General features: G+C 33.3%; 1 protein-coding gene across 1 annotated transcript; it reads right to left on the bottom strand.

Moving 5' to 3' along the window:
• Positions 1–19,827: 19,827 nt before the first annotated feature.
• LOC148278870 (uncharacterized) lies at positions 19,828–26,605 on the bottom strand (the record flags this gene model as incomplete). The annotated part of the gene is made up of 5 exons (XM_088230793.1): positions 25,713–26,605; positions 25,141–25,555; positions 22,221–22,337; positions 21,221–21,453; positions 19,828–20,286 (listed from the first exon to the last, which is right to left on the bottom strand). Coding segments are annotated over exons 1-5 (1,251 nt in total), but the record flags the coding sequence as incomplete, so codon positions are not given.
• Positions 26,606–27,960: the final 1,355 nt, after the last annotated feature.

Genomic DNA, 27,960 nt, shown 5'->3' with positions numbered 1-27,960 from the left:
TTTGTAGTCGGTCGGGAGACTTTTATTTTCAACTATGACGTCATACTGAAGCTATGTCATTTTAGAGCGTAGATATGTGTACCGTGATGTACGCTTCCCCTTGATTCATATCGATGTACCTACCCAAAACTTAAAGGTGGGGGGTCGGTGGTATATCTTTATAATCGCTAGAGGGAATTTATCTTTAACTATCGAGGTGAAGGTGTGACGTCTTTATCTTCCCATCATAATCGAGGCCCTGAAAGCACTTTAATACGCCTCAATAACTAAATTAAATATGATATCATATTGATAAATTTATATTTTCAAACACAATTTTTGATGATATTTATTTTACATCCATCGACTTTTGAACATTGAAAGTCGAGGGCCTACTAACTGTACAATGAAGTTACGCCCGGAAAAAAATAGAAGTTATGCAAAAAAAAAAAAAATTGCGGGTAAATTGGCAAGTCAGTAAAAAAAAAAAAGACGTATGAAAAAGTAAGTAACTTGAGAGGTCATTATAGTCTTTATGAACTCGTATTACCAAGCTACGTGATATTTTAATGCTTCGGAACATTATGAATAAGTTACAGAACGTGACGATTCAAGAAAGAGACTAAAAAGTGTTGAAAATCGGCTTAAGTATCAAAACGTCATTGTTTATTTCAGCTCTTACGATGAATTTAAAGGTTTCATAATAAAATCGTGGATGTCAATAATTCCGCAGACTTTCATTTTTATAACTGAATCACCTTTTGTGCAGAATCTAAACTGCAGTTTAATCAAACCATCGATCAATAAATCGCTAACAAAAATATTTCTTTATACTTTTACATTGTTTGTATTCTTTTTTTACACAGAATAATGTTCCCTCACTGGGTGTCCCGTGCTGAGGGAAACATTTTACAAAATTTGAAACATGCCCTAAATTATCTATTTAACAAAGTTAACCTTATAATAATAATAAAAAAAAACGTAAGTATCCAATTAACCTAATTTTCATAACCAAAATAAACAATATAAACTAAAATAATCATAAAAAACATAACCAATTTATATAGACCAATAGAACAAATTTCATAAACAGTACACACATTTTACCTTTAAACAATGTATCGAGTGTGTCTAAATGTTTGTAGACATGCTGGATTCCCTGGGGAGTTTCAAATTTGCCGCAACAAAAAGGAATAACATTTTTGAGAAGATAATTTAGATGTCAAGGCATTTACAGGGCTTATGACCTGTCATCGACTGGTTTAAGCGGCCACTTTACACGCACTGAGTGACATTCACCATTTTGCCTATGTTTAAACATCTGCATTTCAAAAGTCAATAGACGAAAGAGTTGAGGAAAAGCATTTTAAGCATTTTAAGGGTGTCTTTTCTACTCGCAAACAACTCCAAGTGTGTATATGTGAATTAAATAAATAAATAAAAATATTTATTTATATGTCGGGAATCGAACCCGAGACCTCTTGCATGGTAGGCAAATGCGCTGACCATTACACCACGAGGCCGGCAAATAATGATAATTTATTAGACGACTTTTTAAAAATTTGCTTTAAAAATGTTCGATTAAAAATAGTCTTTCTGTATTTTGCTGGGTTTTTTTTATTATTATTTTAAGGCATTATGATGCCCATTTATTCCATTAATATAAATTTATCTCTTCTGCAATGCTAATCTCAACTTGAAAATAAGGCAAAGATTGGTAAAATGTTATTTGTGGTCTGTATTGTTGTATGGCTGTGAGACTTGGACTCTGAAAGTGAACACTATGAATAGGCTGGAGGCTTTTGAGATGTGGTTGCATCGCAGAATGCTTAATATATCTTGGACAAACCTGATAACGAACTCAGAAGTCTTAAGTCGAGCTAGAACGATCAGAGAACTCTTAACCACCATAAAAGTTCGTAAAATATCATATCTGGGGCATATAATGCGCGGAGAAAAGTACCACTTGCTTCATTTAATTTTGAAAGGCAAGATTGAGGGTCACAGAGGGGCTGGAAGAAGACAGATGTCCTGGCTGCGAAATATACGAGACTGGACTGGCTTCAGGACTGTGGAACAGATTTTCCAGGCAGCTCATGACAGAGAGACTTTTGCCAGAGTGATTGCCAACGTTGGGGATACCTGACAGGGCACTAATAGAAGAAGAATATAACTTAATTTTTATTTAAATATTCAAAACTCAAATAACGAGATACGCTTTTTTACGACGTTTTGAAGTGTGACTAGGGTTACCATCTGACCGGATTTTCAGAGCTTGAGCCGGACTCCGCGCGGATTTCATTCAAGACCAGAATTTTCTCATGCCACACGACAAAATCTTACAATTAGGAAGTTCAGTGCTACGGGAGAATAATTTAACTTAAAGCTATTAAAATTATTTTTGCCAAAAGACGGGACTTTTAATCTTTATAAGATTCTTTCAAATGAAAACAGTCGAGTGGATACGATTACTAAAAGCATTAATTCGAATAAAGTCCGAATTCCGTAATTCTGTCGAATGAATTAGTAGCAATTGAGATCAACAAATAAATATTTTTGGGAATTTCGGTATTAGATAGTACACAGGATTTCAAGGATGGATGTAATAATAATAATGTTTGGATAATTTATATAGGGCCTTTTTTTGTGAAAATCACCTCAAGGGCGCTGTACAATAAATAAATATCCCAACACGTCTTGCAGCTACAGAGCGCATGGACGGTTGGGATTCTAGTTCCTCGTCTCCAATTATGATATATTACAATTATGATATATATGAGCTAGAGAACGTCTTGCAGCTACAGAGCGCACGGACAATAAGAAATCTAGCCCCTATTTACATTTTAATTTTTAATTTTTTTATTTGACAATGAAGTTGAGAGTTTAAGTAATATTTTAAAAACGAAATAAAAAGCAAATTTATAACATTAGAATTTAGATAACAACAAGTCTTGCAGCTACTGAGCGCATGGACGGTTGAAATTCTAGACCCCATTTACTAAATTTAGATATTTGATAGTTGAAAACATTTACATAATATGGTAGCTAACATCACAAAAAGTCTTGCAGCTTCAAAACGCATCGACAAATGGAATTTCAACAGCATAAGAATGATTTTAAAAAGTTTATAATAAAAAATAATTTTAAGAAACGCAATAATAATACATTGAGCAAAGAACTAGTAAGTATGGCAATTAAGTGAACATGTAACAGCACAAAAAGTAAAATATAAAAAAGTAAACAAAGATAGCATTCCTTAACTTATTATTATGGATGTCAATTTTTATGTTTTTAAGTTAATTATGGCATCTGACGGCAGTTTACATGATCTACATTTCTGTTTAATAAAATTTGACATAAAGGCTTAGCTTTCCAAAATAATCTAACAATAAAAAAAATGCAAAAATGCATTAACAGGGAATGAAGGGTGGACGTCAGTCAAATATACGGGGTGTTCATTAAACCCTGTCACATCCGAAACCACGATGATCAGTATGAGCATGAAGACATATTGGCACATTAAAATAATTTTTTGGAACTATAAAATATTAAAATTACTGAGTTAAATACAGGAGTGAGACGTTTGCTCAAATTATGTTTATTAGAAAAAAGTTGTTACTATTAGTGATAGTTTTTCATTTTTCATAATGTAATATGTAATGTTTTTTAAGTAAAATTATTGTAGGTTAAGTGTAAATAATCGATGTAATTTATAAGAATCTGCTGACGAGTTGTATGTATGCAACTCAGCAGGACTTTAATTTAAGACTATTTTGTAAATACTTTTTGAAAAATAAATAAATAAAAAATTTTTTTTTTTAAAAAACAAATAAGACGTTTTTATTTTATTTATTTTTGCACCACAACAGGCCAGGAGGCCCAATTACAGTGGTGAATTACATCACAGAACACCCAGGCTTAAGAAAATAAACATTTTTAATTTTTGTGTTCTCACCGGGAATCGAACCCGGAACCTTTCGTGTGTGAGTCACGCGTCTTGACCACTACACCACGGAGGCCACCAATGTTTAAATGATAATAACTTTTCAGCGTGTGCCAATCTACTTATCAATTCAAATCATGATTTTAAAAAGGCTACAGGAGTTAAAATATTACATTCAAATAATAAAAGAGGGCTTAAATAAAACAACATGGAGGTATTTCAAATTAAAAAATAGTATTCCCCAAATAAATAATCGAATATATTTTCAATATAGCCCACTTTTTATTAAAAAATTAACCGATCGTGTAACATTCAACCCCTTAGCTCCGCCCCTTCTTTATCCCCACTCCTATTAACATATTGCTTAATATAATTAACTTAATTTCAGTGTTAACATATAACAACAGAGATGAAGAATATTTTAGAGGAGGTAATATAGAAGTATATTATAGAATAGTCTATTACAGTAATACAGAAAATTTTCAAGCGTTGCCTAGTGTGTAGGTGAAATAATTCAATTAGATAAATCTCACCCGCATAAATAAAGGTTTCAGCTCTTTAACTTCACAAACATCAACAGATGAAAGAATTGAAGGAATATAGATGTTCAAATATGGGCAGAATGGTGAATGTTACAGTGTGTAAAGTAGCCACTTAAACCAGCCTATGACAGGTCATAAGCCCTGTAGACGCCTAGACTCTATATTACTTTTACTATAATGTTCATCATTGTTGTAATATGTCAATGTTAACAGCTCCCCGGGGAGTTGAATCCAGTCCTTGTCTACAAAAATTTGGAAAAACTAAAAATATTTTTGGTTAATTTTAGTGCATGATCGGATATGGTGGTGTTTGCACCCCCTTTAACTCTGCATGTAATTTATGTATTTTTTCGTAAATATGTACTTAGTATACTCGTACTACGGTGATGGTAAAGGTGAAAGTGTATTTTAGTATTCGGATGTTGGTGTAGCGAGTGTCCTGACGAAGAGACGGGCACGTCTCGAAACCGGTAGACATAAAAAGTCGGCAAGGGGTTAAATGCCAATATTTACTTACATTCATTAAAATGTTTAACCACAAAGATAATGCTTTGAACATAAACGATAATTTAATATTTATGAGAACTATTTTAGATTATTTTAGATTTCTCGGCCTCGTGGTGTAATGGTCAGTGCATTTGCCTACCATGCAAGAGATCTCGGGTTCGATTTACGACATGGTTGATATGAAGCGTAAGACCGATCAACTTATCTGCATGTAACAAAAAATTATCAAGATACGCTGCGATTGGTGGACTACTGCAGTGCCCTATGTACCATACGGTGCGAAAATGGATTTTTAATTTATTATATATACGGCCTAAGCCAATTACAACAGTTACACGAAGAGACATAAATACAAGAAACTGAATAAAAATAGCATAAAACTATGTGGCAAAAACAAACAAGGGCAATACAATAATACTATATAATATATTCATAAAAACGAAAGACATAAGACCTCGAACTAAACCATGCCAATTCAACTTCATCCCACACTGTTTAGTCGCGAAGAGATCAACGAAAAGCCGGAAGATCTATCCGAAAGAATTCCAAGTCGTGTGATGAATGGACTAATCTACACATTCTGGATAATGGGGCATAAAAAAAATTGGTCCTGGAAGATTTAATGAATGGCAGATTTTTACTTCTGGTGACAGGGTTGGGAACATGAAAAGAAATTGATTGCAACAGAGATGAGACATCACTTATAGTATTAAGTATTTTGAAAATGCATATAAGGCCCATCTCAGTTCTACGTCTCTTTAATGAAGACAGATTAAGAGAATGATGATGATTTTAGATTATAAAGAACTGCATAGGCTACATTTAACAGGTTCCTCTATTTAGTTTATTCTAACGTAAGAGGTTTGAAAACTTAAAAACGTCGTATCTCTAAACTTGCTTTTTGACATTCATCATTTGTGTCCTGTTCCCTTCATTTTTAAATAATTAAAAACCCGTATGAATTTTTAATAACGCATGTTACACTAATAAATTGTAATTTTTTTATAGCCCGAAGTGATAATGAAATTACAGACATAGAGTAGAGTATAAACGAATATTGCAAACAAGTTTATTATGTCTCGATTAGTTCATTTACATTTTACACAATCACGGTGAAAGTAGGTTCTTTAGTTTTAATATTCATAAATACATCAATGAATCAAATTCGAAAGATATTTTGTTAGCTCTTAAAATGCCGTGCTACAAACTTCTCAATGACTCAAGCAAAAGACAGAATAATTTATAAAAAATATAATTTAGGCCTGTTATAGCAAAATAATTTTAAAATCACAAATAAGCCGGTTACATAACTAACTCAATTAATTTTTTAAGGTGGCAACATTTATTTATTCATATTTTTCTCTCACAAACTAATAATTAATAAGAAAAATAATGTGACTTCACTGGGGTTACCCGCGCCGGGGACAGTTAACAAAATAGTTTTTTTATATGTTTTTACATTTGAGAATAAACAAAGAAGACTAACTGAATAAACAGAGATAAATTAACAAAATATTCAGACAGTTTTAAAAACTAGGTATACAGGTGTTCTTTAAACCCTGTCACATCCGAAACCACGATGATCAATATGAGCAAAAAGACATATTGGCACATTAAAATAAAATTTTTGAACGAATAAAATTTTAAAAAATAAAATATTTAAAAAAACAAATGGTTGCTTACTTCTGCAGGGGAGAAACGAGAGGGGGGGGTAGACTGATACACCGTCAACAGCGCAATCGCGCCCCCTCGCTTCTCCCTTGCAGAAGTAAGCAACCATTTGTTATTTTTAATATTTTATTTTTACAAATTTTCTTCGTTCTGAATTATTTTTTTTAATATGTCTTCTTGCCCATACTGATCATCGTGGTTTCGGATGTGACAGGGTTTAAAGAACACCCTGTATATGTGCATCTATATTATTTATATTACAAAACGCACAATGAAAATAACAAAAACCTAACATAAGCTATAACTAGCGGGCACTGCCGCTTACTGCCAAAAACCAAACCAATCCCCAGGATTGAGATTGCAAAGAAGAACTCAGTTAACTTCCCGTTTGTATTTGGTACCCTGGGCCCTTATTGCAATGAAAATATAACAGAGTTATCTCAAATACATTTTTAAAAACCATCAAAATCTTATTAAAAAGAGCAAGGAAATATTACCTTAATGCTTTATTAAACTCCGTGCTTTATATCCGTAATTGATTAAACATTAGCGGACCCGACAAACGTTGTCCTGCCCAAACGTTGGCTTGCCTACTATTAGCTTGGAAAAATACTTCTCATTGATAAGTAGGTACCTAGGTTTATGAATGAATTTTAAAACGAAAAATTATTTATATTTAAATATTGAATTTAAATAAGTACCTATATACTTGTTTATGATTGAATTCCAAAACTAAAAATAATACATTTTCAAAAATAGAATTATTTTTGCAAATGTCAAACTCGTGTCATTTCACCAACAGGGGTGCACTTTATTTATGAATGCGATTTTCAAAAATTTATTGTATGTCAGTTAATATTTTTTTAGTGTTACCAAAAATCTATTTAAAAAAAAAATAGGAAGAAATTATGAGGAATTTAAGGAAATAATCTTATTGGGATCCATAAAAAGCGAATGTTTTTTGTAAACATTCAAAAACACACTTTTTTCAAACACAAAAATTAACATCCTTCCATTTTTTTATACACGCATTCTCGTCGAATGCAACCCTGGTAGATCGATGAAAAAAGGATTTAAGCTTCTAACTTTTATATTACAGATTCTACTGAAAATGTTAATATCTACAAACACGCGCTGAGCAGAGATCTACGTTTCTCTGAAAACCGCACGTAAATCGATTATTCCATTTAGGAATTTAGTGACATCACACGTACAGAGGAATTATATATATTACGATTATAAAAAAATGTAATGTAACCCGCAGATAAGCCTCGGCTTTGCGGGAACAACAATACAATTATGTATGCTATTTTATTGTTAAAATAAGTCAATATTAAAAATAAAAAAATGTACCATCTCGATATGTACGGATGAAGATAGCGTTCAAAATCGCGGCCCGATCACAGTGGGAAGTTAACACATTTATCTTCAATTGTCTGTAAAGTAAAATCGAATTTTCTGTATGACAATGTATATATTTGTATGAAGATTTTAATTTCAATTTTTCATACAGAAAATAAGATTTATCTTTATGGGAAGAATTTAGGATAGTTATTCTAACCTGCCATTGTAAAAGGGCCCAAAGCCAAGAGAAGTTATCTTCGACTGTCTACAAAGAAAAATCGATATTTGTCTACGAAAATGAGTATATTTGCATGAACATTTAAAGTATCTTCCTCGGTAACATGTTTAAAAGAAAAAAATGAATCAATATTCTAATTTTCATACAGAAAACTTAATTTTACTTGGTAAATAAAATTGAATATAAATGATAACTTCCTATTGTAATCGGGGCCCAGATCTTATTTGAGGTCGTTATTTTTTGTCCGATCTTTAAGAAAAAAATTATTGTGTTTCTAAAAATCATTATTGTATATCAACAATGAATGGTTATTATTGGGCCCCGATTATAATGGGAAGTTTGAAGAGTTATCTTCGGCTGTCCATAAAGAAAAATCGATATTCGTGAACGAAAATGAGTATATTTGCATGAATTTATCATCAACTAAGACGTCATAATGAAGCTATGTCACTTTAGTGCGTAGATATGTGTACCGTAGTGTACGCTTCCGCTTGATACATATCGATGAACCTACCCAAAACTTAGAGGGGGGTCGGTAATGTATCTTCGTAATCGTTTGAGAGGATTTATCTTCAACTATACCGTCATGGTGAAGGTATGACGTCCTTAGCTTGCCATCGTAATCGCGGCCCAGGGCTCCGATTACAGTGGGAAGTTAACAGAGTTATCTTCGACTGTCTATAAAGAAAAATTGATGTTTGTGTACGAAAATGAGTATATTTGCATGAATATTTCAAGTATCTTCGTCGGTAATATTGAACATGTTTAGAAGAAAAAATTGTATGCATATTCTGCTTTTCATACAGAAAACTTTATTTTACTTTGTAGATAAAATTGAATATTTATTTATTTATTTACACTCTTTATCAAAATACAATTCCATGTTCACTTTGCCCAGCTAACAAGGGTACATACCCCGTTCCAAGCTAGGCAATTACATTTTAATAGTTGACAAATTAATATAGAGCACAGACAAACAAGATATAAACTTATTCGTGTACTCATTTTGATACATATACATACAGACACACATTTATACACACATATATATATATATATATATACACACATGTACATACACACACACGTACATACACACACACGTACATACATCCATGCGCATACACATACATACATTTATAAAAACATTGACAATTTATTTATGCGATAACTTCCCATTGTTAAGTAATTAAAAGCATTTATCGATACTATTCCTGGCCGATTATCTTTCGTTCCCATCCTTCCTCTTACCCATCCTTGTGGTACCTACATCAACATAGAATATATTCAAAATTAGAAGATTCGGATTTAGAACAAAAACAATACAACATTTTTGACGTGACATAAAATCGGATAAAAAGTGGTTGGAATCATCGCGCGTCGTGGAAAGCATTGTTACATTTAATAGTTCATTTTGTCATCCAGTACCAGAAATTGAAAAACATTCAGATCATATTAAAGGTAGGTATCCATTCCATGTTCCTATCCTTTCTCAAATATTTCCCAATAACAAAATTGAATGAAATTTCGTCTTTCATTTACAGTCCGCCTTTTCGTTAACACCCATTGTAAACGGGGCCCAGATCTTGTTTGAGGTCGTTATTTTTTGTCCGATCTTTAAAAAAAAAAAAGTGTTTTTTCAAATCATTATTGTATTTCAACAATGAATGGTAATTTAAATAATAATATGAAAAAAATTTTTAGTAATAAAACATTGCCTTAGACTTTTTTTATTTTTTTTATACGCCTTCACTCGTTTGCGAGTGATTTTGGATTTTGGTTGCCTGAGACTTAGATAAAGGTTAAAACGCATCGTAGAGGTATTTTATAGAGTTCTTTATCGCCCACTACAACCGCCGATATAAATAAGTTAAGCAAAAAATAATCAAAATAGTTTTTTTTTTTACATAGGCCGATTTCTAATGATCGTAAATATTTATTACAGTAGAATTCCAATGACCGGACCCCATTAGAATAATTGTTTTTTTTTTTCGAAAACAGGGTCTATTTTAATTAATTACTGTATGAAAACAGGAGAAAGAACTAGAAAAGGCAACACTTTTACATGTTAAGCGTATTAACATATTACAACAGAGATGATGAGCATTTAAGATAAGGTACATAGAAGTCTAGGCATCTGCAGGGCTTATGACCTGTCATTGGCTGGGAGTATGTGTTACGGAAAATGGCAGCTTTAAAAAAAAAGGGAGTGCGGCTAGGAATAGCAGGCACCGTATTCAACTGTATAAAAACTGTCTGGAGATCAGATATTGTCTCGGTAAAAACCAAATGCCGCCTGCATAACACCTATTCTCCTCTGAGGATGCGAATCGTTGCACCTCACTTGGGCCCGAAACAGCAAAATACTGAGTTTTGAGAATAGGAGTCTCAGAAGAATCTTGGGTGAGCGGTGGATTGGCTTTGTGCGGAATGAAGTAATAAGAGAACGGACGCAGAGGCGATACTGTTATGCGGTTGCCTCGAAAGCCATAATCACGCTTGCCTACTTTACAAGGCATCAGGTACTCGACGCCCTGGACGTCCACTGCTGACTGTTCGTCGGCAGTTCGTATCAGAACTACGGGACGCGAACCTGACTTGGGAGGATGCACAGGAGCTGGCAGCCGACGGAGATGCCTGGAGGATCTTCGTGGACACCATATGCTCCAAATAAGGAGCGGACATGGAATGATGATGCTTCATAAAATAAGCTAACAGAATAATTTAAAAGCGAGTAAACAATTTGTTTAGTCCACAAATTTCCTTTTGTTATCTGTGTACAAAGCTTGAAAGGTGTTCAAACATTTCTTTTTTTTTCTTTGGTGGCTTTTTGCATAACTAAGAGACGTGACCACAGTGACCACATAAAGAAATTTAGACAAACGTCCTCTAATAACAATATACTTTCCCGCCTAATGTCTGCCATCTTGGCATAAATCACAAGAAAACAGATTTCTAAAAGATGCTTAAAAGTGATTGCGATATATTATACTCTATAGAATACAGACCAATACAGTATATTCGCTTCTGAATATTTACACGGATCGCCTATTAAGCGGGGGCGAACCGTTTATAAAAGCGATTATGCGCAGCTTACCATTATATTTGACTGACCATAATAATGTTTTACAGTAACTTTATTTACAGAAAAACATATAAATAATTACCATTTATTTTAAATCATTTACACCGTTTGTATTTTTATCCTAATATTAATAAAGCGCACCCAGCGCCTGCGGTGAGCCAAAAAACTAGCCGATTATTCCAGCTTATTTTTTCATACAAATAAGTATACTGTATTTTGAATGTCTTAACCCCAGTGCTGTTTTTTTCTGCTAGATTAATCTTGCAGATTACACGAATTATTAGAAGATTCTTGATTTGGAAAAAGGTATTTCAAACATTATTTCTTTAGAGCTATTTTTCTTTGAGATGGTACTTTTGACATAAGACGATAATTACTTTCATGCGTCATTTTGCAGAACATATGCGCTCGACGCGGCCGTTTTTAGCACTATTAATTTCTAGAACAATTCGGCCAGTTGACATTTCAATTGAATACCTAATATCGACTGAATTCAAAGTGCTATTTTTTATTTATTTTTAAATGAGTTTTGTATTAAAGGAATGGATAATATATCTACATAATATAATATGACAAGAAGTTACGTCGCTTAAGTTGATTTCCTGGATGAGAGTTGTTGTATCACACAGAACCACAGTAAAATATCAATTAATAGTATATATTACTTACATTATATTATGTAACTCCTACGTAGGTACAAATATATGGTATTTTTTTTATAGCTTACCTGTAAATAAAATAAGCATTCGCCACTGGTTCGTACCCCATCATATATCTATCTTGCTATGGTTTCCTGAGTATCGGAAACGGTCATTCATTGGTGCTTTGACCCTATTTGTATGTTTTTTTTTTCCAAACCAGTTCAATTACAGGTTACCGACGAAGATATTTTAAATTTTCATACAAATATACACATTTTCGTGCAGAACATTCGATTTTACTTTACAGGCAATTGAATATAGTTCTGGTAACTTCCCAGAGGCCCTGACTTTGCAAATAAGTATAATATCATAACAATCATCTTTATAAGGAAATAAATTATATTTTCAAGGTCTGAAAAGTGGGGAATACCTTCTAAACGTAATAGGCTACAGAGCGCGGCGTTTCATATTATTTTATGCGTATACTTATGCCTGTAATTATACATTATTATGTATGTATCGAGGCTTTACTGACAGAATGCATTAAGTCATTAAAAAAAGTTGCGGAATAATCGCATTTAAAGATTTTTTTTTCTTTCAACGTACATTTCTCCCACAATATGCTTTTTTTTAACGTTAAAAAGAGTATTCTTTATTCTAGGCATTTAAGTCAACAACTTGCACCTATATTTAAGAATATTTTAAATATATCGAAGCTGTACTGACATAATTCATTAGTCTTTATGTATTTAAAATGACGTTATGGAAAAAAAAATATGGTTTAACAAAAATATAGCTTAATGTTTATAATTCCTCTGTACATGTGATGTCACTGAACTCCTAAACGGCTTAACCAATTTACGTGCGGTTGTCCGAGAAATATAGATCTTTGCGCTGTGCGTGTTCGTAGACATCTTCACTCTAAAAATCTTTAATCTAATGTGTAAAAAAGAAATAAAGAGCATAAATGTTTTATTCATCGATCTACCAGGGTTGCATTCGAGGAAAACGCATTTACAAAAAAATGGAAAGGTGTTGTTTTTTGTGTATAAAAAAAGTTTTTATTTGAATGTTTACAAACGGCATTCGATTTTTGTTGATCTGGATAAGATTCTTTCCTTAAATTTCTACCCATTTATTTCATTTTGCTGGATTTTTGGTTGTACTAAAATAATAATTTTTTTATTTCATTTTTAGAAATCTAATACACCCCTCTGTTTGTGAGAAGACCGGAGTTTTACGTTCGCAAAAAGAATGCCATATTTAAAAAAATATTTATTTTATTTATTATGTTTTGGAATTCAACCATAAACAAGTACTTACTTAAATTCAATATTGGAATATTAACAATCTTTAGTTTTGGAATTTAATCACAAACAAGTACCTAGGTACCTACTTATCAATAAAATGTCTGCAGGCAAGCCAACGTTCGGGCAAGACAGCATCTGTCGGGTCAGCTAGTTATCTTTAAATACGGAAAAGACAAAAATCATCTTATTTTTTATTAACAAAACAAATTTAGATTCAGTTGTAAATCACCAAAACAATTGCAACAAAACTAACTGCGATCTAACATGTTCAGTACTTGATACAACAGATACAATTAAATATCTTGGTGTATACATAGACCAAAACTTCAAATGGAAAGACCATATTAGTGAACTAGTTAAACGTATTAAAAAATGTATATGCATATTTATTAGATTAAGGAATATTTTAAAAATCAATAATTTAAAAATACCTTATTACTCAATTGTACAATCTTTGTTACAATATGGTAACATGGTACAACATATTGAAACCTCTTAAAATTACAAAGATTAATTATTAAAGAAACCCTCAACATTCAATACGGAAATTTTATATAAATTATTTAAAGTTCATAAAGTAGACACTATTTATAAAATAAATTCCATTATACAAATTGATAAAGAAAGAAAAAAACTTGAGATGAATATGTCACTCAGATACCAAAATACTATTAAAATCCCCAAATTCCACACAAGTCATGGTCAAAATAGCTTTGTCTTCAAAGGTGTCAAAAATTACAATAATTTCCCCAATGAACGAAAAACTATTAAAATTAATAAATCAATAAATAAATTCGAAGTAAATCTAAAGAATACTTTTGAAGAAGTGTAAAAACTGCATTCAATTTTAATTAGTATAATGTATAATTATTTTTTGTTTTTCTTTATACATCCAATAAGTTTTGTTTTTTTTCTCATGTACTCATATATTCCAAATTATATAAATTCTAATAAAACATTAATTAGATATATAAAAGAAGATTTGTATAGAATTTAAAAAAAACATGTACCATTAACAAATTACAACAGGGATGGAGAAAACCTTAAAGAAGGGAATATGGAAGTCTAGGCATTTACAGGGCATATGACCTGTCATTGGCTGGTTTAAGTGGCCACTTTACACACTATGTAACATTCACCATTTTGCCTATGTTTGAACATCCATATTTCTTCAATTCTTCCATTTGTTGATTTTAGTGAAGTTAAAGAGCTGAAAGCTTTATTGTTGTGAAGAGATTCATCTGACTGAATTATTTCAACTAGGCAACGCCTGAAAACAATTTTCCAATTTTTAAACTTCTTGGACCAGTTGGTTTTATTACAATATTTGAGTTTGTCCAAATGTTTGTAGACAAAAGACTGGATTTCACCCCCTCATGAGTCATTAAGATCAACTAATTACAACAGGGATGGAGAATACCTTTAAGAAGGGAATAAAATATGGAAGTCTAGGCATTTACAGGGCTTATGACCTGTCATTGGCTGGTTTAAGTGGCCACTTTTAAAATATAGGTGCAAGACGTTGATTTCAAATTTTATACTGTGCCTAGAATAAATATTACTCTTTTAAAGCTGTAAACAAAAGAAGATTGTGTGAGAAATAATGCGTTGAAAGAATAAAAAAGCTTTTAAGGCGTTTATCCCGGAACTTGTTTTAATGACTTAATGCATTCTGTCAGTAAAGCCTTGGTATGTAATATGTATGTGCTCTTAACAATGATTATCTTAAGAACGGTGATTTTTACTAATAATTTATATTCATCATCAACATATCCCTATCTGCACCCAGTGGTGCATAGGGCATTGCATAAGAAAATCAACCTAGTAACCTTTGGCGGGATTTATCATACTGGCCCATTATCAAGCTTATAAGAGGTAATATTATCGTGTACTCGGCCATTTCAGAGAGTACAAATGTTCGTATCAGGGCCGCGATTATAAACGCTATCTTCGTCGGTACATATCGAGCCGGTATAAAGTAAAATTGATATTAATGAACGAAAATGTGTATATTTGCATGAAAAATTTACTACTTGCAAATTAGGATTTTTTTGTTTTGGCCATTAGGTAATCTGTAGGCGTCGCTTAGCACGCAACTGCCGATTTAAATTCAATTATGCCGTGTTGTGTCGTTTGCAAGTGTCAAAATACTGCTGGGATTAAAAGGAAATACGGTAGAATCAAAATTTATGTGTAAGAAGCGAATTCACAAGTAATATTATTTAAGAATTCGATTATCTTACCATATGTCAGATTGTTAAATAAAAGTACGTGGACATTTTGTTAGTACTGCCAGGGTAGTAAATTTTTTTACCCAGCTTTCTATTAATTATCCTTGGTGTAATATTAAACGGTATTAATTTACTTAGTTACTAAATTATTATTTAATGATATTTCACGTTTGCCTAATTAAAGTACCTGTTTTTTTTTTAATAACGCATTACGTATAATTAATTACAAAACGCAAAATTATCTTATATTGTTCACGGTCTGCCAACATTACAGGGCTACTTCACGCATGCGCGCAGGCGAGATGTCGGTTAGAGGGGGGACTTTTGGACACAGTACGATGTATACAAATTTGGTTCTACACGCCTTCTGTTATATTATAATTCTATGGTTTTGACGATGAAAAATAATTTCAAGTTCAAATGATAAGCAATTTACACTCTTATGTTCATAGTAAATCCAAAGACTTCAAGGTGATATTCCTGTAAAAAAAATACATTAAACAAAAAAACATACTCCATTTTCAAATGATGCACTGATATCCAAAATTATAAGGTCGTCGTCTTCTTTTGTTTGCCGCATTTTAAATTAGGTACTTTAGTTCGAGAAAACAACAAAAGAAAATAAAACAACAAGATTTAGTTGTATTGGTTATTTTCGACACAAATATCCAATTTCGATGACGATTTTTTTGTAAAACTTTCGCAATATTCACTTCGGTTCGAATGGGTCAAAAAAAAGCGTGAATTATTCACTTCACGGGCGTCGATTTGACATTTGCAAAAACATCGAAAGTCCATAGAAAAAAGAAACAAACTACGAATTCGAACGCAATTCGAAATTTCAAACCGACAAGTTAAAAGTCGGCCGCCCGTAGCAACAGCCAGTAACTGAATGGTTTATGGCGGCGTAAATAATAAAAAAAAGAAACACCATTCAACCAGCAACGGGTCTTCGACTTGACGAATGCAATTTTCACACGGTCGCGTTGAAAAAAATGTTTCACAATGGCGTTGATATTTCGTAAAAAGGCGTTTTCACTACAAATAGAATTTTCAAACGTTTCTGATGTAATTTGAATGAAAAATTACTCCTGCGTACTTTCGCGCGGTTTTGATTTTAAATTTTTATATTATAGAAAACAAAAGACGCGCGTCATAATTGAAATGAAAAACTTTAAATCTACTTTTACGTTAAATAAAAATAACAGTATGAACATATTGTTCTATAGATATTTAAACTAATAACAATGTGGTTGTACATAATATTGTATTTTTAATAAAATGGTATTAGTACTTGATTAAAAATTAGTAATGATAATATTGTAATGGGCACCAAATTAAATTAACCAAGTGTTATTTTGTTGAACTATATTTTTATGAATATATATGTCGACCTAATTATTACATTATTATAATTATTTCCCCTGAACTTTTTATTGAATAATAACATAAATAAATAAAATATAAAAACATGTTTATAAGAAATAAAAATACGTATTTGAGTGAAATGTGAATAATGTAGGTAAATTAAAATTTGAACACTGTACAGTCAGTCTTCCTTAGAAAGTGAGGAAAATTATTTTTTTATAATAAATATTTTTTATACTAACAGTCATTGACATATTAATACACAAAGACATGCCCTGAGCCCTCAAAAATTATGACACTTAACTCATGCCCAACGCGTAGTCGTTCTTGCCAGCCAGATGTGACGTTTAGAATCGACACCAAAATGCCTGCTTGTGCCATGAAAGCGTGTAAAAAAAAAACCTCTTGGATAATTTGGATCCAACGGATGGTAAAAAAAAATTAATAACTTTTCATTGGTAAATATTTGTTCATGGGTGATTAAGAAAGCTTAAAATAATTCATATTAAGATAAAAACATTATTTTTTGTAAACGTCAAACTAAGCCTAGCAGCGCAATAACGAAGCACTTCTTACTTACAGGGGTGCACTAATAGGAATACGTTTTTAAAATACAATAAATGTGAGTTAATATTATTTGAGCATTCCCCAAATTTGGTTAAAATAAATAAATGGGTCGAAATTATAAGGAATTTACGGAAAGAATCTGATTGGGATCCACCAAAAACGAATGTTGATTGTTAGCGTCAAAATACAAACTGTTTTATAAATAAAAAATGAGTGTCCTCCAATTTTTGGTAGCATATGCACGATTGTTGAATACAGCCCTGGTATAAATAAACTAAGTAACTGCTCACTTAGGAACATCTTGGACATTCACACTCTCAGAACGGTGTATTTTGCTGTTTTCCAGTCAGTGGCAACTTATGGTATAGTGGGCTGGGGAGGTTGCGCTGCGTCTATCATAAACCCCCTAATAAACGTACAAAAATTAATACTTAGAGTGATGCTGCGTTGTCCCCCCACTTTCCCATCTGAGACATTGTTCCAATTCATGAAGGTACTGGACATTAGACAATTTTTTTAAAAGAGTCATTGACACATTTCTGGACATGCGGCTACAGGAGTAGACCCCAGCAGAATGCTCGTACGAGGTTTTCCTGTAATTTGAATTATTTAATTCCAAAAACACGTACGACTTTTGTTCAGAGGAATTTCTCTTTTGAGGCCTCAAGAGTGTTCAATATCATGGATGAACATATTAAGTTCTCCAAAACGAAAGCCAATTTTAGGAGGTGTGTACAAGTCTGGATTTTGTCTAAGGGAAGAGAGACCATTGCAGGAGACTGCTGCGAAATATTGCATAGATTTATATACTATTAAGTGTGTTGTCCAGATGCCTTTAGAAATATATGTAATGATATTTAATTTTTGTTTTTGCTATTATTTATTTACGTACGTGCTTCCACTTTCCTTTACGTTGTATCCCAACTCAACACTGGGCCGCAGGTATGTATTTGTATGAATAAATTAATACATACATAGATAAATAAACTATGGGAAAGTTTTCGTGTTTACTTTTTGAAATATTTTACTCTATAGGGCGCGTCTATGTATTGATATGTCAATGTGATAAAAACAGTGTAATAAAAAAAAAATATCAATAAATAAATTTGGCATAATATCTATAGACCCACATCCATACAAGCTATATTGGCGTTTTTAAATAACATTATTAAAACAAAAACAGAATTAAAATTACATGTGAAGGGTACACACTACACACGTGGCAAGTATGGGCTCATTACCAAATAACGAATTTCACAAGACAGCAAAAAGAATAATAAAAACATCTCTCCACTCATTGATTTTACTTATTTGACTTTAAAAACAAATAAAATGTCTTTTGTATAATTTGCAAAATGGTCTATTGAACACACAAGAACTAGGGTAGCAAAATGATATGAAAAAAATTGGCAGACATGTTTCAGCGCCGGGTCTAAAGGGATCTAGCACCCGTCACTTATTGAAAAGGGACAGAAATATACACGTTTATTACGAGCATATTATTCTTCCTTTCCTTGTTAGCAAGTGCCCAGTTCTTTGTGCCAACTGAACCTATGATAGATCAGACTCTGTCTCTTTTTATTGACATTTTCGTACCACAAATCAATGGATGAAGAAAATAAATTAGATATAAGGAGATATTAGAATTTTTACAAGGACGTGTTTAATATTTCATTAGACGCAAATTATTTTTTCACACAATGGCCAAGGTATCTAGAGAAAAAAATATTTTAAACATCGGACAGTATAAATAAAAGCAAGTAAAACAACAATAGTCAAATCAGTTTTATTCAAGTTTGTACCATAAAATAAAAAATCAAGAAAAAGTGTAGCTTTGATGTGCGTAATAAAAAATGTTATTATTGCACATTGAGTATAAACAAACTAAAATTCACGAAAAAAAAAAAAACAAAAATTGATTAGCACATGTAAGAAAAATGAAAACCTGAAAATCATTAATGGACATACAAATATGTACAATATAATTGACATGCAAAAAAGGCCCAGAAAAGAATTGTTGTTTCAAGGTATAATTCTCAATTATACCTTGATAAATGAGTATGCGTAACTCCGAAACCAGTTGGTAATTAAATAAATAAAAAGTCGTTAAAAACAAAGTGATTGAATTTAATTAAATGAATTATTATTTATTCACATTACTATTCCATTATCAAGGCATAAATAGTGTATTGTTAAAACAGAATATAAAAAACTATTATAAAAACAGTTGCGTTTTAAACTAGCGTATTATTTTAATTTGTGGGTTCAAACAATGTAAAATATACAAGTCAATGTTACTGAAAAATAAAAATGAAAGTTTACTATTAAAAAAAATAAAACTGATAATATTTTGTTTAAAATGTTTTAATCTAATCTGGGCTAAATCAAAATCAGTACTTACCAGGTCTGCCAAAATAGTTTTGTCCCATTTACTATTAGAAGTGGTACCCCCCGCAGAGTAAGCCGCATTCCTCTTAGGACTGGTTCCAACTATTTGCACTTGAAAACCTTTCTTATGCTCGCAAGCATCATTCTTCTTATACGTTTTACTATTGACGATAGATGTTCTCGGAGACGGAGCCTTGGGCGATGGTTTAGAGGGGGTTTTGGAACTACCGCTCGAGAGTCTTGTGACTCTGGGACTATCTCTCTTAGTCTCCGGTCGAGGGATGGGAGAGGTGGTTTTAGGACTTCTGTTTTTAGACAGAAGCGTCGATTTTGGGCTTCTGTTGTTCGCCATGGACGTCGATGCCGGACTGTGCTTAGCAGATGTAACAGTTGGCGGTTTGGGTGCAGCCACTGAAGAAGCTCTCGACGATGCCACAGATGAGGCAGATGACGTATGTTTATCTTTCGAACTCTGAGGACAAAATGAAACAAAACATTAAAGTAATATAACAACAACAAACCATCACGCCGTTTCCCCGTAAGGGTAGGCAAAGAGGAAAGAATGCCAGATCACTCTATCTTAGCATACAGATCTTGCATTCTTTACATTCATGCATCTTCTCATGCATGTGCGCAAGATTATTCTGACTTTTGACATGTCCATCTTCAAGTATTTGTTGAATTTGGTCATGCCATGCCTTTCTCGGTCTTCTTCAATTCCTGCATCCATCAACATTCGCATTGTTTACTGCATATTTTTAGCAGTTTTTTCGCTGTCCATTCAGTCTGCATGTCCAAACCAGCGCAGAGCTTTTTTCTTGATTTGTTGATAATGCCTACCTCAGCCTTACATAATGTACAGATCTCGACATTTATGCATCTATCGTACATAGTTTTACCACAAATTCGCCTGAGAGATCGCATTTTGAAAGCATTTAGCCTACTTTCATTCCTGTTTTTCCACTTCTCTACCCGACCGAGTTTCTCCAGGGTATGTTTGGCTACAACAGTTTAGAGACTGGAAGGAATGTGTATTTGAATACACATTTTTATCGATTGTTGCATGGTATGGTCGATAACCCTGAGATTATGATGAGCATTGGTTTGTTTATTCCTGATAATTACCTAAGACAGAGTCAGCATAGATTGTTTCATATTCCGATATACAGGATCAACCTGTCGATGGTTATGCCTGTTGGAAGGGCTACAGCTATGCTGAACAACATCGCTCTGGATATTGATCTGCTCCATGTATCCGAAGGGGTTTCCTGGAGCAGGATTCTCCTACTACTTTGACACGAGTCTCTTTTATGTATTTTCTTCTTTTTTTATAATATGTACGTAATGAATGTATGTTTGTAATGTATGTGTTCTATTTAAATTAATTAATTGAATTGAAAACTTACAAAATTGAAATGCCTCGTGTCATCTTCGAAGTTATTGATATGACTGGCCAGCGCGGCAAATCGGCTTGTGGCGTGTCGGGTTCTCAAATTTCTACGAGGCTCATCTGTATCGCTACTGCTCGTTTCCGATGGAGCAATGGTGACCACTTTCTTCGATGGTGTCGGTCGACTTACCTCAGAGGTAAAGTTTAACTCGGTACGACCGTTGATAGGGGAGGAAGGAGAGCCATCATCTGTAAAAACAAATGTCATCATTAGAAAAGTTATTTAATTATTTATTATATATGTAGGGTTCGTAGTACATTGATCGATGATACACACACGTGCATGATTTCACCTGAAATATAGATCGACGACCGATGGAGCGAGTCATCATTTTATATTGAATGCGATACAACATATTCTGCGAGACTAACAGTATTGTGCATAAAACGTCCGCCTACATAAGATCAACAGTCTGAAGTACATTCACCCATGAAGACATGATGAATAAAGGAATGTGGACTATAAAGAGACCACAGGCGTGGTAACGCCCAGTCAGCCCAACAAGTCAGCTCAACGCAGTCACTCAGTTCAAGCATGTAGTTCAAGCACAACGAGTTCAACACCTCATCGCCGTAACACTCACGCGACATAATTCAAATCATTATTCATTAACCTAGTGTCTTCTGTCAATCTCCAACTGGGATAGGAATTCCAACAACCATTAACAATCTAAATCCTACATATACATATACGGCCTAAGCCAACAGTTATGTGAAGAAACACATGTACAAGAAACTCACTAAAATGAACATAAATCATCACTCTCTTTCCGCACCTACTGGTTCATAAGGCACTGCATTGGTACACCGATCGCAGCGTATCTTGATCATTCATTTTTTGTTGCATGAAGAAATGTTCCAGTGTAAAAACACCATTTTAAATAAATATTTCGTGTCAACCATGAGACCTCGCGCATGGTAGGCAAATGCACTGAAGATTTAAGAAACTTAATTACCAGAATAGAGTTTTCCGAGTCTTTTGAGTTTACTTTTTCCTTCGTCGGAGATATCTGCCTTGCGACTGCCATCGGAAGAGCTGTAACTATTGGCCGTATAATAACTCCCTGCAGATTCTGAAACAAAATAATATATTAGTTATTAACATGTTTGCGATGGTGACGGCTATAGCCTACGTGAAGCTGAAGTAATGAGGAAGTTCAGTGATATTTTTTCATTTGTCAATAGAACTCAGCCAAAATTTTTTTTTAAATTTTTATGTATCGTATTAGCAGTGACGTGATTTTTCAAGGTTTTTTATTTGTGAAGTTACTCCGCACGTGACGTCTCAAGTTCTGTTCCACTTATTCTCGTTCAGTTCTGCCAATCGGTTCGTAAACCGGAAATATTTCACAGCTTTCTTATCATTGGTTGATATGAACTAGAGGCGTTGATCAAATTAGTTCCTTTTTTTAAATACATTTTCAAGAAACTTTGCCTTACAATTTAATGCTCTAATTTTTACCGCCATAAGAAAACATTTTTTGTATCCAATTTCCCATAGGGCTGAAGTTCCTCATTTAATCAACCGTGTTCAGGTCAAAGGCTTCAAACTGCAATTCCAGAACAAGCTATTTCATTCATTCAAATAAATTTTCAACCAATTACATAGTTAAGTGTCTGGATTTTATAACAACGATTTGTTTTTGAAATTATTTTTGTAAATATATTGTTTGTTAGTTAAGGTATAACTAGGTGTTCAAATTTTATTTGTACAACTATCTAAAATAAATTGATTACATAAGTCTATACACATTATATTTATTTATTTATTAACAGACATTGTCCATGTATACAATTTATAGGGTTTAAATATTACAATAAAAGAACAGATTAAAACATTAAAAAAAAGAAAAGAAGCATTGACAAACATAAGGGACATCAAGACAAGATCTGGAATATTTATTTATTGCTCGTTTAAATCGTTGTAGACTTAAACCAAAAAAGTCCAAATCTTGTCTTAAGTTAACAATACGACAAAGACGGACCCATTGGAGAATTAAGGCCATAGTTTGTTCTATGGTGACCGATGAACAGTACTTCATTGTTTCTCAATCTACGAGTCGGAATATTGAATTTTACTTGTCCCAGTAATGATGGAACGTCGATTTTACCATTTAGTATGCCGAACATATATATGGAGTCAATATTAGTTCTACGTTTTTGTAGACTAGAAATATTTAACATCGACTCTATTTCAGCAGAAGAATAATTACCTCCATCTAGTCCAAGCATCCACGCTATTTTTCGAAGCAAGCGATGTTGGACTGATTCAATGTGATTTATGCGATTGACATTGACATTCTGGCAAAAGGATTCAAGTCAATAGACGTTTTCACATCAATTCCTTTTCCTAGAATGTGTACAAGACCTACACATTGGTTTAAAACACATTTAAAATAATAAAACCACTTTTTCCGAAACTGCGGTTTGAAGCCTTCGGAGCACGATCGATATGGTAGGAGATATGGTGTCCCTATAAAAAAGTCAGCAACAAAAGTGTACCGGTTCGTTAGTTAAATAGGACTGATTTCAAACCATCAACTACAGTCCAATCTGAAATTAAAATTCAAAAAAATAAGAAAGTCGTGATATATGCGGATCCTATGAGAACAAAGAGCCGCTGAGTGGATCCAATGAGAAAAAATTGACAATAAACGCATTAAGCGGTGAATTTTAATAAAATATAATCGAACTTGGTTATAACGATCACATAAAAAGCGAGATCTCGGATGTAATGAGGAAACATTTGTTTTATTTATTTTATTTTAGCACCACAGCAGGCCAGGAGGCCCAATTACAGTGGTGAATTACATCGCAGAATACCCAGGCTTAAGAAAAATCACATTTTAATTTTTGGGTTCTCACCGGGAATCGAACCCGGAACCTTCCGTGCGTGAGTCAAGCGTCTTGGCCACTACACCACGGAGGCCGCCTCCGTGTTGTTGGCATTTTAGTTTACAGATTTCCACATTTTTCCACTTTCATAACAAGTTATTTCTCAGACATAGAGTAAAAATGCTGTCAAGGGTTGAGCGAAAATTCTTCAGTCATTTAAAAACATAATTTTTGAAATAAGAACTAAAGTAATAAAATCTTAACAGGCGGCTAACTTAGGACGGATGCCGCTGGGCATTAGCGTCTTAGTACACCCAATGTAAAATCTTAACAGGCGGCTAACTTAGGACGGATGCCGCTGGGCATTAGCGTCTTAGTACACCCAATGTAAAATCTTAACAGGCGGCTAACTTAGGACGGATGCCGCTGGGCATTAGCGTCTTAGTACACCCAATGTAAAAAATCCAAGCTTTGTGAACTCAGCTAATACTGGCTCGGCACCTCATTACAATTTACAACTTCGTTTGTGGTTTATGAATGATATTTTTGTTTTGGAGGTTTTCACAATATTTTTCTTTTTTTTTATGTTCCATTGTCAATGCGTAATGAACATTAAGAGTGGGTGATATCAGATAAGTTAAAACCTAACCCTTGAATTATAAACATCACGACTAACAAGTAAAAGTGTTTCAATTTGAGATAAAGTGGCAATTATTTGTAAAGTAGAATGTGGCGCGAACAATGTTAATAGAACCCGAATCCAGGACGGGTGCATTCGACTCGATGGCTGCTCTCAGGTAAAAATTATAGATAAGAAAACTGAGTAGATACAAGTCTGTACCATGCTTGAGGTCCCAGGTTCGATTCCTGGCACCTGAAGCGTAAGGCCGATCACCTCACCTCCTGTAACACATAATCGAAATACACAGCATGTACTTTTACAATGCAGTTCCGTATGCACCACCAGATGCAGAATGAGGTTTGATGATGACAACAGTAAGAATTTACACACGCTTTTTTATGTACGAAAAATAAACATACCACAACTATTGCCTCCATTTTTAGATGATTTATCACTCATTTTGGCACATTCCTTTTCTTTAAGATACTGGCAGAGGGTCATCTCTCTTTCCTCTACCTGAACATCAACTTGCACGTTATTTTGATGAACTATATTGATTTCCACTGCAACGCCAGAATCCGTATCGTTTGTTACAGTTCTAGTGGTCTTTGCCTTCTGTGGCGAATTAATGGTCAACTTTCTTCCCAAAACCGTCGTTTTCGCTGGAGAATCCGTCTCTTCGGCAGCCGCCTTCGGAGGAGAAAATATACGGGACGCGGGAGCCGTATGATTACTTTCCGACAGCGGTTTCCTCTCCCTCGGGGCGGGTCTCTCTGACGGCGGCAGTTTGGCCTCCAACTTTTCTTTTCGTAGTCTCGCCCGTTCTAACATACGCTGAAACGTAAATATAATCAAATTAACAAAAATCATATCATCCCGAGAAACTTTCAAACTTCAAACTATGAAGGGTAATGTGTCAAAACCGTTGCAATGCAAATGTCAACATGATGGACCGAATATTCGGATTTGGAAAACAAAGACTCCTGTGTACCTGAGTGAAGGGATCTATGTTATCCATCGCTAAAATAATGTATACTTGTGTAACAGCAAATAGTCACTCTCTTAAGTTTATATTCACACGAAATAAAACGTCAAAATTTAAAAATCAAACTGCGAAGCGTGTTCCGCACTGATAAAAATACGCGATCGAAACAAACTGAAATAATTTGAATTTCTTGTTTGAAGTTTGAATGAACCGTTCGCGGTGCTACCAGAATGCAAATGTTTTTGTCACTAGATATTTTAATTTTTCCAAGTAGGTACCTACTTATCTCTTATGGAATTTTAAAAATCATGTATGTAAACGTTTTTATGCGTTGTAAATATAATAAAATAAATTTTATCGGAAAGACAAAGTAAAGGTATGAAAAAGAAAACAGCATTTAATAAATTACTTTTTTATGCCAATTACGACAGTTACATGAAGAAACATAGGTATATGCAAGAAACTGGACAAAAAAAACATAAAACTATGTAGCAAAAACAAACAAGGGCAATACAATAATGGTATACAATATGATTCATAAAAATGATAGACATATAAGACTTCGAGCCAAACCATACCAATCCATTTTCATCCCACACTGTTTTAATGGTGATGAAATTTACAAAAAGCTGGAAGATCTATCCCAAAGAATTCCAAGTTGTGTGACGAATTGACTTATCTATACATTCTGGACATAAGAGCATACAAACAAAGGTTTCTCTTAGACGATTTTGTAAATATTAGATTTTGACTTCTGGTGACATGGTTGGGAACACGAAAAGAAATTATCAAAACTATTGTGTTTTTTCACAATATAAAATATTGAAGTAAACTTAAATTATAATTTGGCACGTGACAATTTATTTAACAATTGATTATGATAACGTTTTTGACAGCGTTTTTTTTTCGGGAACAGTGTTTTAAAATGCTTAGCTTATTTTTTTATGAGATTTGCAAGACAGCCATGTAGCGTTTTGCGTAACGAACATTAAAATATTTTCAATTTTTAGTTTTTTATATTTTTACCGTTGCTTTATATTAGTAAAAAAACTTTTGGTTGATTTATTATATTTACTGAAAAAACTCTTTAGTATTTAAGATAAAACATTTTATGTACCCGCTGAATATGTAAGAGATCTACAAATATTTATTATTTATTAGTTCAATTACAAAAAAACATGGCAAACAAGCAATTCTTAGTGCTTCAGATGTCTCAAGAATACAAAAGAAAATATAAACTGCCCCTCTTCACATTTCTCTCAACCATTGGAAGACTGCCGTGCAATTTATTGTAGAAGTACTCGGAATAAAAACGGATAATAATAAAAGCATAAATCACTTTTAAGAGATTAAGCTATACTATGTTAATAAAATTAAAATTATTGCTCATTTTAAGCAAAAACAAAAACACAGATTGTAAATCGCCGATTAAAAACAATACTCTTTGAACTTGCAATCACTCTTCGAGAATCGAAGCAAACTCAGCTCTCACTTATTTTTATAATCCAATACAGAACTGAATCCAGGCCCGGTGAGAGGATTCTTGGGCCCCTGCGTAACAAGGGTTACGGGCCCCTCTACCCCCTTAATTTGCAATATTTATTGAGAATTTTTTTGTGAGAGATTTCAATCGTTTATAATTTTTTTTTTAAATAGGCGTGTGTGTCGTCTCAAGTTCACTTCCCCTTCTTCTCAAAGAGTTCTGCTGATTCGTCAGTTGACTTACCGTAAACCGGAAACCTTTTACAACTCTCTCATCATTGGTTGATTCGAAAGAACTATGGCGTCCTGCAAAGTAGTTCGTTTTTATTAAAATAATTGTTATTATTTATTTCATACATTTTCAAGAAACTTTGCCCTAAAATTTAATGCTTTTATTTTTACCACGCGCAAGAATGCATTTTTTATATCCAATTTTCTGTAGGGCTGAACTTCTTCTACGCATAAATTCACTGTCGTAACGCGAGATTTAAAACTTATTCAAAAAAGTTTCTAGGGCCCTGTTTTTTCTATTTTCATTATTATTTTAATAGTAATTTGTATGCAAATTCAATGAATAAATAAGTTAAACAAATTTAAAAAAACAATATTTCTTGGTTCGGGCCCAGGCCCCTGGGCATTTGCTCCCTCTGTTGCCGGCCCTGATGGAATCAAATAAATATTGTCTGAATCGAACCAAATCAACGTCGCGAAGTATGAATTTTCGACATGACACCAATGCATCGTAAACCGAGTCATGAAAGTTGATATCAAA

Source organism: Micrasema longulum, unplaced genomic scaffold (assembly GCF_059751315.1).
Source record: "Micrasema longulum isolate JH-2025_06_02 unplaced genomic scaffold, ASM5975131v1 h1tg000818l, whole genome shotgun sequence".
In the NCBI taxonomy this organism is placed as follows: domain Eukaryota; kingdom Metazoa; phylum Arthropoda; class Insecta; order Trichoptera; family Brachycentridae; genus Micrasema; species Micrasema longulum.
This window is presented reverse-complemented; position numbering and strand designations above follow the sequence as displayed.